The sequence below is a fragment of the Squalius cephalus genome, assembly GCF_949319135.1.
Source record: "Squalius cephalus genome assembly, chromosome: 18".
Taxonomy (NCBI): Eukaryota; Metazoa; Chordata; class Actinopteri; order Cypriniformes; family Leuciscidae; genus Squalius; species Squalius cephalus.
The window spans coordinates 25209459-25223066 of record NC_137139.1 but is presented as its reverse complement, the minus strand read 5'-3'; the positions used below and the strand labels follow the sequence as shown (position 1 = coordinate 25223066).

The following is a 13608-nucleotide window of genomic DNA, read 5'->3' as shown; positions in this document are numbered from 1 at the left end:
GGACTGACAACCCTCGTTGGTCTGGCCTTCTGTCTTTCTGCAGGCCCAGCCAATAGATAAAAAGCCCCATATAGTAATAAAACTTAATGGTCTCACACAAGCAACATGTTTCTGAAATGTAGAAATGAAAGTGCTTCTTTCTCTCAAATTGATATTTTATTCCCCCCGAGGATCTATACACTTGTCAGGAATGTTTGGCATTTTCATAGATTTATTGTTGCTTATTTGTGATAAGGATGCCTTTAGAAAGCAAGCACATGAACACAAATATATATTAAAACAGTTATTTAGTATTGAATATAAGTCCAAATGAGGTCTGATTAAAATTAGACAGGAAACTGATCACATTATTATTTTCTACATTGCATAAGTTCAAATAAATGCCATGAAAACTCTCATGCAATTGAGTCCAAAATGTCACTAACTCTATATCAAAACTGGACAAAAATCTGGCCTTAATTATATGATTCAGTTTATAATACATATGTTGTTGATGCATTATTATCAATATACATTATATATCAAATACATACATTTTACCCATAATTCAGGAGTTGCATCCCTCACTTTTAATATTTTTTATAAGGCCAATTGTATCCTTTTTTTTTTTTACTAAGAGGTTACTCTTTCAGAAATCTTTTTGTCCGTAATTATTATTATGTGAAAGTATTACAATCTGGAAGGTTCAGATGAATCTAGAAAGATCCAAGGAGGCAAAAACTCCAACTGGATTAATTTACCCTTCCAACCTTTGACCCATGTTTGGCCCCTGAACTCTTCATCTGAAATGTTAGTCCTGACCTCCAGTGGCAAGAAGAAATACTGCACGCCACTGATCATAAAATAACAGTGTTCTTCAAATGTATTATTTTTAATACAATATATTTTAAGAAGGTGTTTAATATTTTTATTTTTAGTATTCTTAAACAAAGTTAGACATTCTTTCAGTGTATTTTTGCTTTTGTCTGAACCTACTTATGAAGTTTTTTGCCTACTCAGCCACTTCACCAGATCACCACCGTTTCTCAAAAGTGTGATAAGTTGCATCAGTTTTGCTTAAGTAGCCTCGAAGCCAAAGCTGCTATATTCATGTACTTCTCGGGTATCTGAATGCTTTTCTCCAACATGTTTACTCTTAGTGTCAGTAGTTTAGCAAGTGTTACATCATTTAATGCAGTTAGGACTAACTGTTGAACTAAGGGTTTTCCTAGCAAGGGCACTTAACAATTTACCTCATCCTTAAAAACAAAGTCAAAGATTGTATCAAAGTCACCTTTTTAGCTCAGAGAGAAACAGAAAAGACAAACCTCAAACACTTGTGTAATGCCTCACATTGTCTTAAAACAAGAAACTGCAGTAAATGTCTCTTTGTGGTTCTAATGGTAATGTCACTGTACACAGAAACACAAAAACACATGCTTATTTTATTATAAGTCTATAGACCAACCCTGCAAAAAAAAAAAAAAAAAAGAAAAGTAAATATTAGTATTTAGATTGTTCAGACCATAACGTAAACGGTAACACTTTAGTTTAGGGTCCACTTCTCACTATTAACTGTTGCTTATCATGCACAGTACAAGGATATTTGCTGTTTATCAGTACTTATGAAGCACATATTAATGCCTTATTCTGCATGACCTTATTCTACATTCCTACCCAATACCTAAACATAACAACTACCTTACTAACTATTAATAAGCAGTAATTAGGTGTTTATTAAGGCAAAAGTCATAGTAATTGGACCCCAATCTAAAGTGTGACCAAGTAAACTAATAGTAAAACAAGTGTTAATTAATAATTAAGTAAACTGATTTAGGAGGCAGTCATACAACATTAAAAATGCCTGTTGAGTTCTAACCTTCTGTGCTTGAGTATACTTATACTAGTTTACTTATGTAATTATTAAGGCCGTAGGATGAGACTTCATAAAACTTAAACTGGCTCATTTAAAGTCAACATCCTCACTCCTTATGCTACCAATTGCTTAATTACCATTCAGATAAAAACGAAAGAAGAAATATGCACAATACTTGTATGTAATGAGTAGCCTACAATGTTATGGACAGAAGTATATGAAAATATTTTGCACAATTTAACTGTTTTACACAATCTTTAACTAAACATGGGCACACAATCTGCATGTTGTTTCTTTAAAATAGATATGTGTGAGTGACATAGATACATAAATAAAATCACCAATGTCCTATTTGTCTGGCGTTGCCATTAGTCACTGGATTCCTGTAACTCACAAGGTTTAATTCATTACATTCTCCCTGTTTACTACCCTTCCCCCATTTTACTGCCCGCTCGCTTTTGGGAAAGAAATGGAGGACTTCCCGATCCAAATCACAACCAAGAGAGGGGGTGGGTTCCTTGAAATAAGTCTGGTTTATGATTTAAATGAATAGACTTTTATACACCTCACGACCACACAAATACGGTGGTTATATTCGGGTGTTTGATAAGCTTCAGTATGCTGTTGTGGGAGAAACATGGTGTGAGATCCGAGCTTCGCTGCCCGCAAGGTCGACAGACCGAGGAAAAAGAGGCGCCATTAAAGCTCAGGGTCCGGGATTTAGCAAACAGATAGCAGTAGCCCGAATAAATAGTTAAGTTTTTGCATAAAATGAGGCACCATTGCCTTCTTTTCCCCCTTCAGCGTTAGCATCACAGCCTCCCTGACAGCACAGTCCTGCGCGTTCGTACTAGACTCTACTCGTGTATTCCTGCGCAAAGGGGTTGTGCTTTACAGAGAGAGGAGGGGGGTGTGGAGCGAAAACTGAAACCCAAAATATTAACGAACATCCTTAAGGTGCATTAAACTGCATGTTTTAGAAACATCGTTTCTTGTCAATCCCAAACGCCCCGTGCTCGAGAATTTTGTCCGCATACACGTTGTGCCTAAGAGGGGACTATTTTGCGCGAGCGCGGAAGGCTTAGAGCGACGTACCGGATCTGCTTTCCGTGTGTGTTGGGTGAATGGAGGCGCAGCTCTTCCTGGTGAACAAACACTGACAACTATAGGGCAGCCTAGCGATACCCGCTTCCCAGAACGGCCACACACACCTTCTCCTTCACCCCCAAAACAACCCTAAACATGGCTGCTGAGCGTAAACACGTCGCGCAGTTGAAATCCGGTGAGTAAAAGGGATTGAGAAAGGTGACGCTGGAGTATTTTTATATACATCTGCCTTTCCCACCACGTCCTTCTTGAAAGCTAATGTAGCTCATTCTCCCCCATCTCGCAGAACTGTACTTCCTAATAGCCCGATTTTTAGAAGCTGGACCTTGTCAGGACGCGGCAGAGGTGGGTGATTTTGTAAAATAGGATTGTAAACGACATGTCTGGAGAAGATTGAACGGTAATTTGCTATTTTTGTGCTTTTTTCAGACCTTGATACGGGAGGTTCAGGAGAAGGAGGTAAGCAGCGCGAGCCTTACTCGCGTCGCATCTCACTGCGCTGCACTTTAGGCTGCTAATTTAACGCAGATTTCATTTTTATGCTTTAAAAACACAAACCTGACCCCTTAGAATTTACCCAAACCCATTTAACACCATTTTCCAATTACAGCTGTTACCCAAAAGGATTGACTGGACTGGCAAAGAACACCCAGGGAGTTACGAAAATTTGGTAAGGGATCCCTATAACAGAGAGAAAACTTTTTAGAGAGCAAAATAAGAAATTGAATTTCCCGCAATTTTAAATCAGGAAAAAACTTAACCCGAACACACGGGGAAAAACCAACCTCAGGGTTAGAAAGGACTGCCTTCGGATGAACCCAGAACCTGGCCTGACCTCAGGGATGTGAGTTTGGACACAGAGGTGTGCACAAGGTGTAAATAGATGTTAAATTCGATGTAGAAATAAAGAGACGTCATGAATGTGGTGCTATAAGGGGAAGGGAGCGGAGGGAGGAGGGACCAGTGCGCAGAGACTGAAAGCGGGGCGGGATGGAGGCGCACTGCTCCATCTAACACAACAAGTCAGGGTAAAACACTCCTTTTACCTTAGTTTATTACACTTAAACTAAGCTTTTGGAGCAGGGGACATCAGAGCCGGAGCCCTAGAGGATCTTAGGAGGGTAATGGGACTTTTAAGTTGCCCTGACAATGCTTCTTTTTTTTCGGAGGAAATTCTTTTTGAACAGTGCTGTGAGACTTGAGGCCGATAATACAAACGAGAGGTACATCGAAATGAGTACGTATTGATTAATTTATTAATTACGATATTTAGAAAGGTAAATAAATTATTAATCGGACTATTTGCATTTTTCAGTAGCTCGCTATTCCTCGTGTGGATATATCACTCGGGAAGACGATTTGATTCCGCATTCGAAGTGAGAGATACAGAAATATCTTGATTTTAAAACTTAGTGTGTTTTGATCCAGCCCCTGTGATGGCCAACCCCCACTATATATCAGTTGCGTAACTAAAAGACTCGACAGTCTTGTTGATCATACAGGCTGTTACCGTTGTATCTCTGTCGTCTCTTGTCCACGCTGAAATTCGCACACATTGTAGCGATAATCTGTTATATTGTATTCGCGATTGTCTCGCGGATGATCTCGCGCGCCGTTACGCCACTAGATCCCCGTATTATATTGAGTGAATGCGTGTGTGTTAGCGTTTGTGTGTGATCGTTCGTGGATGATTTCATTACCGTGTGTGAAGATGTTAAAGCCCGTGCCTGCAGATTGTGGGTAGGAATAACGGACACGAGGCTTCACCGCCTGATGTTGGCGCTGTCAATTAAATTTTTTTTTTATGTCAGGTCTCGAGTCCCTCGATCAATATGTTAATGAGCTATGCAATCTGCATTAATTACCATTATTCATAAGATTAATTAAATAATGATGATAATAACAACATTGCATATAAATAAATAATATTTTCATATTTATTAAATAAATACACGCATTTTAAAATAAAATGTACATTCAAATAATTGTAGTAACAATTTACATTTTTTTCTAAAGTGTTTATTAATGTAATCATTTAAATTTTTGTTAATTAATATTTTACATGTAATGTAATAATAGTAATTAGGGATAATTCATCAACAACTGAAAGCTATGTTTAGATGATGCCATTGTTAAATACTGATTTTAATTGTATAATTAATGTTTTTAATTCATTTACCCTGATTCACTCACTGTTAAACATGGCCTTATTTATAAAATCATTAGCTTAGCGGTGTGTGTGCGCGCGCGTGTTTGTGTGCATGTTTCGACCAATAGGATGACGCTAAATGCAATTAAAGCCACATTAATTACTGGCCTGCAGTTGGAAGCTGGATCTGCTGAACAGGCTTGATAAAAGATGCCCGTACTGACGCGTTGCGCTGGGGGACGCACATTTTACTCTGTAGATTAGATTCATCTCTAGGGAGAATATGGACAGATAATAAAAAAGCTTTGCAAAAATGTATTGGTTTGAAACGAAGTGTCGTCTATAATCCTCTAAAGGTTTTTTTATTATGCTATTATGTGGACGGTTTGCGTACATTGCCAATGTCTGTTAAATGGCTGTATTTAAATATATACTTTTATTTTATTATCTAATTATTTTTAGTACACGTTCATTATATGAAATTATTTCATGGTGATACTGATCATTTTTAATTAAAGCCTTCACATTACATCCTTTGATGAAATTTTTTTACTACAATATTCAAATGTAATGATTTAATGATATAATTGTAATTGTATTTATGTATAGTAATGTTAAGACTGTAAATTATTTGCCAGGTTGCAAAAAAAAAAAAAAAATTGCATTTATATTCGCACAAAAACATGTTTGCTTTTTTATTTTCTACTTTTTTGTTTAAATCTCTATGCATACACTATTGCAACACAATAATTTAACGTATTAAACATTATATGAAACAATATAGTTAGGTGTATTAAACAGATCCATTTTCCCTAATACATGTTTGTGATTGTGTGTATAGGTCAAATTGTACAGGCACGTTTCTTCAGATCACCTGTTGCAGTTGTGTGAGCGAGTGAGCCCTCTTTTAGAGAGGGAAGTGCCAGCCAGCGTACCTGGAGTCAACTCACTGCTGGGAGCTGGACGACAGTCAGTGCTACGTACAAACAAGAGTGAGTCTTTCTGTTTGAAGATTGAATCATCATTCATTTTTATGATAAGAAAATCAACCAGTTAACAGCCAAGTTAAGCATAACAAACAACAGATTTTTAAATTTATTTTTTACTTACCCCATAACTGTAAAGCAACATAAGATCAGATGTGTATTTTGAGTGCTACTGTTTTTTGAATGAAAAAGTTGAAGATGGGGAAACACTTTCAAATTCAGAAGATTCATTATAAAGGATTTATCTAGAAATCTTTTTAATATTTACAAATGGCATCTCACTATTGCATCCGATGTGTATGCAAAAGAAAGAGAAATGATAATTGATCAATAGTGGTGGGATTTTCCTCCGTAATGCTGCCTTCAAAATAAAATAGATTTCACAGCAATTAACTTGGGTTACACTTTATTTTAATGTATCCATGTTGCAGTGTAATTATACATGTAAGTACTGAGTAATATTACTATAGGGTTAGGGTAGGATCAGGGTTTGGTTTAGGTTTAATTGCATGCAATTATGCATAATTTATACTACTAAAGTAAATACGTGTAACAAGGAAGGACACATTAAAATAAAGTGTTACCAAAACTTCCTATAACATTATCAAGAATATTGCTAGTGCCCATCCAAGAAATAAAACAAAAATGTATAATCCATTTTTTTTTTTTTTGCAGTGGATATCTGTGTTTTACATCAATCCCAGTTTGTGTATGTGTGCCTAGGGATTCAATCACTTCTACAGTGTATATTTAATGACAGTCCCACGTGTTTGTTGGCAGGTTGTAAGCACGTGGTATGGAAGGGGTCGGCCCTCGCAGCCCTGCACTGTGGCAGGCCACCGGAGCCGCCAGTCATCTATGGAAGCCCGCCCAATATTGGTAAGTCGCCTCTTATTGGTTGCTATGTTAATGTATTCCAGTGGAAGAAACAACATTCATCTAAATCCTTAGACTTTTCTTAAAACTGTTTTGTATTGGTTAAAATATATATATATATTTAAAATAAAGTCTTTGGTACATATGTGTTTTAGAAATTTAGAAAAATGTGGACCATTTTGACCATTTGAAGCAAGAATTTGCTTTGGATGCTGTAGATTCAAATATAGTGTATTTGCTCTCATGTTGTTTTGCTGGATATGTCTTGTGTGCTACAGTGGAAACAGTGTACAGTCGGAGGCTGAATGGCTCATATCGGTTGGGTCAGCTGGTCCCTACAGCTGTTTACCAACATATGAAGATGCACAAGAGAATTCTGGGCCACCTTTCATCTGTGTACTGTGTCACCTTCGACCGCACCGGTCGCCGCATCTTCACAGTAAGACATCTGGTTTTATGACATTTTGTTGTTTTTGAATGTGCTTATCTTTTTTTTAAAATGTAATGAGTATGAAAAATATTTTTAAATTTATGAATGAATTATAAAACTGAATAGTGCAGGTTTTTAGAGCACTGTATGTTTCAGGAACATATTTCTGAACATTCGTGTTGTGTGCCCTTCCCTTGGCTGCTTTTTGAGTATAGTATTCTGGAGTGTATTACATCAGGTTATGGAATTTTAATTTGTCCGTTATGTTCTTGTGCTGTCAGACTGTGTGTGTGTGTGCGCTCGCATGTGTATCTGGGAATGCATTTGAAAGGTTTGACCACAGGGAAAAGACGCCATATTAATTTATTGTTCAGGTTTATTTATTGTGAGTGTTAATTGGATGGATTTAAGATTTGACTTCAATATTAGCTTTTCGAAAAAGATTTCAAGTTTTTGTTTGAAAACACTATTAAATAGGACGTTTTTATTTATACCGGAGTCTCAAGGACACCTGGTGGGAAAACAGGCAATTTGACAGTTGTGATATCCAGGTCTAGATTTGATTGAATTAATATTATTTTTTCTAGCTATGCTCAGCTAATATTTTATTCATTGACTAGAAGTTGCTCTATATTTGATATAGAATCTCTATAAAATATTTATATATATATATTTAAAATAAATTCTTATCCAGTGATCACAAATGACTAGGAAAGAAATAAAAATATGTGGGAACCTTGTTTACTTTATAGTGTGTGTGGAGGGCAATTCGATATATCCCATACTGTAAACGTGCATTTACCCTCTTATAATAAGTACCATGACCAGGATGCTTTTGCTTTTTAGCATATTTAATATTCAGTATTTTTAATATTTAAATAAATTCAGAAATATTCATGTATTCTACATAAATTTAGTGAATTGATTAAGCAGTCAGAACATACAAATGCTGACAAGTACAATATAGCAGATTTAAACTACTTAGTAGTGAAGCCTTTGTGGCTTTAATTAGACGGCCTTTGTGGCTTTAATTAGACGGTATGCCTCATTAAACTGTATACATACAACTGTATGCCTTCCCATTGTGGAATTTAAAGGCTTGTCCCTAAACTTTTTAGGGTGTTGTTAAAGTGTCATATAATAAAACAATTTAGGTCAAGAGCTTTAAATCCCCAAATGAGCGTAATGGTCTCAAATGACCTATTGAATGGAGGGATCTGATCGCTGTTTGGTCCAGATGTCTGAGTGGGTTGGAGGTTCTGAAAGCATGTGATGCTTTTATGAGTTGAGCTGGGACTTGCCTGTAAGAGGGTTGTATATGTTTACACTGTATGTAGTTACAGTGGGTCAAAAGAACTGTTCTGTTGGACCATTAAAGGGGCCATTGCTTATTCTACATGGCATTATGCTTTGGATAAAAGCTTAAATGAATACGTTGCTCTATTGATTTCTGGCCTGTTTTGATGTGTCTGAGTAATTCATCATGTTCACAAAGTGTTTTCTATGCGTTTTGATTTAAAGAGTTTGGGACCACTAGTAAAAAGGATTCTATTTAAAATTTTCGAATACAGTTTTTAATTACAGCTCTTTTATCAGAATAACAGTTTTGAGTGAAAATCTTTTAGTATTTGGTTTGTTTTCTTTTTTTTTTGTACTTTAATGACAGCAGCACTAAAGATACATGAACTCCACTCGTTTGTGTAAAACATGATGATCATGTTCTCTCTTGCATGATTTGAGGATGATTCAAAGAACGTCTTGTGGAAGCAAGGACATCTGAATGTCTGTCTGTGCCAAAATTCACATGATCGGTGTCACAATTTGCTTACTTTGATTAGTGACCTAGAAATAGTGAAGAATATTTCATGTTCATATTACGTCATAATGTGTACATAATTTGTTTTACATTTTTGAGACTTTTATTTACAGGTTTAAATAAAAAAATACAGATTTGGGCAACACTTTACCTATTTAGTTACACTTTATTTTAAGGTGTCATTGTTACAGTGTAATTATATATTTAAGTACTGACTGAGTAATATTAATTAACTACATGTACTTACTATAGGGTTAGGGTAGGATTAGGATTTAGTTGAGGGTTAGTTGCATGTAATTATGCATAATTTATTGTTATTACTATGGTAAGTACATGTAACAAGGACACTGTAAAATAAAGTGTTACCCTTTATTTTAATGTGTTCTTGTTACACGTTACATGTATTTACTATGGTAATAATTAAATTAGGCATAATTACATGCAACAAACCCTAATCTTACCCTAACCCTATAGAAAGTTCATGTAGTTAATTACTATTACTATTACTCAGTAATTAAATGTATAATTACACTGTAACATGAACACATTAAAATAAAATGTCACCCAGATTTGTATTGTGGTCTTTTTGATAAATCTGTACAGATTTTGTAAATTTTGGAGTCAGTAAGATGCAATATGATCAAAAGTGGCAGTAAAGACATTAATAATGTTACTTTCTAATCAATCATGGTTTCCAAAAATATTGTTGTTTTTATAATTATTTACTATTATACATTTGTTTAGTGTTACAAAGCGTAGTGTTTCTTTACAAAGTGACGTCTGACAGCATAATACATAGTTTTAGTTGTTTTTGCGGATCCGTGTGAACAGGGATGGTTTTGACAATGATGTCGTCTGTATGCGAAAAATGCAAAGGAAGTACTTTTCCGTTTTTAGCACATTGTTCATCATTGAACGTACCCTTAGAATGATTTCTGAAGTTATGACTGCTGAAAATTCAGGTTTGCCTTACCCTTTAAAATATAAAAAATAGAAAAGTTATTTTAAATTGTAATAATATTTGTAATAAAAATCTGATAAATGCTGCCTTGCTGCAAGCATTACAGACTTCTTTCAAAAACATAAAAAAAACTGACCGACCCTAACCTTTTGAACAGTAGTGTACTTAATAAATCTGACTCGGCTCTATGGCCCTTTGTTGACTTTTCTGTGAGTAGTTCTATTCTTTTGTTCAATGTTGTGCTTCACTGGAAACTCTGTCTTAATTTCCTAGTGACTAAAAGGGTATTTTTAGACAGTGAGCCTTCTGAGCTCACAGGGACAGATAATGTTTTGACTCTGGGATAAGTGTAGAGGTCAAAGGTCATTTTCATATTCCATCTGGGCAAGCATACTGTTGCTCTGTGACATCATCATCATGCCCACAAACTTGTTAAAGGTTCCGTGTGTGTGTGTGTGTGTGTGTGAGTGGACGTGTTTTGATTGGGGCATTTCTCTGACATTATCTCACTTTCAGCCTGTGGCGTGAGCTTTTGTTAACATTTGTCAGCGCTCTGGTTTTAAGCGGCCCGTAGGATCGTGCTTGTGTGTGTTTTGCTGATGTGTGTTTTTGAGTGTGCACTCTTGGGTTCCATTTTACTCTGCAAGTTTGTAATGCTCCAAAAATGGCTGAACAGCAAGGATTACTCCCCCTCTTTCTGCCTCTCCCTCCCTTTTCCCTCTATCTCTCTCTCCTACTCCTGTTCTCTTTGTCTTTTCCTCTTTCGATCTTGGTCTCTCGGTGTATTTCCTCCTCTTTTTTTTCTTTCTATAGGTCTTTTTCTCCCGGCGTAGGGGGGCGTGTCTGTGCGCGCATGTTGAAGAAAAGTGTTTCTTTTGTGGATTTGGCTGCGAGCCACGAATAAAATCATCTCTTTCATATTCCTGAGCCATTAGCCAGTGTGTCATTGGCATTCCGTCTGTGTTTAACAGATCTTCGGGAATGTTCGTCTGTGTGTGTGGCTTGGGGATCATTTTTCTTTGCTCAATTCGATATGCATGTGTGGCCTGCATATTAACTGTTGTTATCGCAGTTAATTCTAGTGTTTCTGGAAACAACAGTGATATTTTCATGTTGTTAAATTTCAGTTTACAAAATGAGGAGGTAAATGGCAAGCTGATTATCTGAGGGGAAAAAGCATCTTTCAATCAAGCTGTGATTGAAAGACTGCTGTAAGCAGCACTTGCTTTTTATGATCCTCTGCCTGTTGTCATGGAAATGCAATGCCACAGTGCTGCATTTTTAGGTTAAAAGCATGTTTGATTCACCTTGGAACAAAATCACATTGGACTCTAGACGTATTATTAGTAAAGAATAGTAACATTTGTTTTAGAAGACATTTCTAATGTTTCTGCAGGAAGCATTGGGATAATGTAGTGTGTACATCTTCCCAATGCTTCCTGCAGAAACATTATAAATGTCTTCTATACCATTCAAAAGTTTGAGGTCAAAAATATTTGTAATGCTTTTAAAAGAAGTCTCTTATGCTCATCAAGGCTGCATTTGTTTAATCAAAAATACAGTAAAAAAGTAATATTGTAAAATTGAAATAACTGGGTTTTTTTTTGTTTATTTGAATATATTTTCAAATGTAGTCTATTCCTGTGATGGGAAGGGCATCCAATGGAAAACCTGTGCCAAATCATGTGTGTGTGAAGCGGACCCTGCAAATGAGCGGGGATAGCGCTGAGAGAGAGAGAGAGAGAGCGAGAGAGAGAGAGATTTTATTCCTGTCATTCAAAGCTGAATTTTCAGTATCATTACTTCAGTCTTCAGTGTCACATGATCCTTCAGAAATCATTCTAATGCTGATTTAGTGCTTGAGAAACATTTATTATTATCACTGTTGAAAACAGTTGTGCTGCTTAATATTATTGTGGGAAAGCATAATACAGTTTTTCTTTCAGGATTCTTTGATGAATAGGAAGTTTTTTGCAACATAAATGTCTTTAATGTAATTTTAGATCAATTTAATTCAGCCTTTCTGAATATATTCTGTAGTATACATTTCTTAAAAAAATAATTTTACCGACCGCAAACTTGTCCCACTACATACTGCACAATTAATAAATATTCTGGATTGATCAGAAGGAAAGAAAAAAACAGTTACTTTTAAAACAACAATCAATTGTTTTTGTTTTAAACTTTTTTTTAATAAAAAGCATAAATAGTATTAGATATTTTTCATAACAAATAATAAGACATTATCCACAGGCCCAGCCTATTGCAGAAATCTTAATATATCTAAAGTAGGAAAAGAAAGTTATTTATTTGGAATAATATGCACTGATGAATTGTTCTCAATAAGACAGAAACATGAATTAATGTAATTAAGTAAATAGAGAGTCCATTTTGATTTCATGCTGACTTAGAGCTAGGTAAGTTTCCAAAGTGGTTTTAGATACATAAAACAATGGGTTGTTTTAAGGTGACATCAACTTTGTTTTTGGTTATTGTTGTTACTCACTCTTAGGTAATTTCCTTCTCTTGGCACAGACCAATCTTGTTATCTGAGCCTATTTAATTGTATTAAGTAAGTGCATTTTAAATGACTCAATACTTCAATACTTCAATACTTAGATGTGGGTTTAGCTTCAGACAATTGGCTGGAATCTCTGCATGAGTTACTTCATTTGAAAAACACTTGACTAAATTCTTCTGGACTTTCTGATGAGAACTTTGGGAAGAGGACTTAGCCTAGTCTGTAAAGCAGGTCATTCTGACGTAGGACTTTAGCAGGGTCTGAGGGGTTACCATTTGTGGTGTTTCCTCAGGGTTCAGACGACTGTTTGGTGAAGATCTGGGCGACGGATAACGGGCGTTTGCTGGCGACACTGAGAGGTCATGCGGCAGAGATTTCAGACATGGCTGTGAATTATGAGAACACCCTGCTGGCAGCCGGCAGCTGTGATAAAATGATCAGAGTGTGGTGCCTGCAGACCTGCGCCCCGCTGGCGGTACTGGAGGGCCACGCTGCATCCATCACGTCGTTACAGGTGTGCAACACATTTACACTCACAGGCACACATGACAAATTCAGCCGTATAAAGAATTATTTCAGATTTAACAGTGATTTTTCCTACAATAAAATAGCCTATTTGGATTTTTACTGTGTAATCAACTCTAGTCTAGATCCTCTTCTGTGGTAATACACTAAATTACTGTAAAAGACAACCATATTGAACACCATTGTAGGATAATAGTGTAAATATTGGTGATTAGTGTATACCATTATGGTGATTCATAGTCCCTTTGGCTGGAAACTTGGACCTTTAAATTCATTTTCTCCCAGCCGATGTCGCAGAACACAATTGGATGTACAGTACATGGGGAAAATAAACTAAGCATTATGTTATGGTGCAAAAATATCTTTTTTATAAAAAATGTAC

The 13608-nt window shown here is 36.0% G+C and overlaps 1 protein-coding gene across 3 annotated transcripts in view; it reads left to right on the top strand.

Moving 5' to 3' along the window:
* The first annotated feature begins 2966 nt into the window (after window positions 1–2966).
* Window positions 2967–13608, top strand: part of phip (PHIP subunit of CUL4-Ring ligase complex) — a 35682-nt gene continuing 25040 nt past the window's right edge. For 2 of the 3 annotated variants that reach the window (XM_079848830.1, XM_079848829.1), the window contains exons 1-8: window positions 2967–3137; window positions 3249–3307; window positions 3392–3421; window positions 3573–3632; window positions 5953–6103; window positions 6878–6976; window positions 7252–7412; window positions 12994–13215. In XM_079848830.1, the coding sequence (XP_079704956.1) occupies window positions 3098–3137; window positions 3249–3307; window positions 3392–3421; window positions 3573–3632; window positions 5953–6103; window positions 6878–6976; window positions 7252–7412; window positions 12994–13215 (822 nt within the window). In that variant the 5' untranslated portion in view covers window positions 2967–3097. Of the gene's footprint in view, window positions 3138–3248; window positions 3308–3391; window positions 3422–3572; window positions 3633–3918; window positions 4200–5952; window positions 6104–6877; window positions 6977–7251; window positions 7413–12993; window positions 13216–13608 lie in introns of those variants that run through there. The other variant, XM_079848831.1, reaches the window with a different exon arrangement.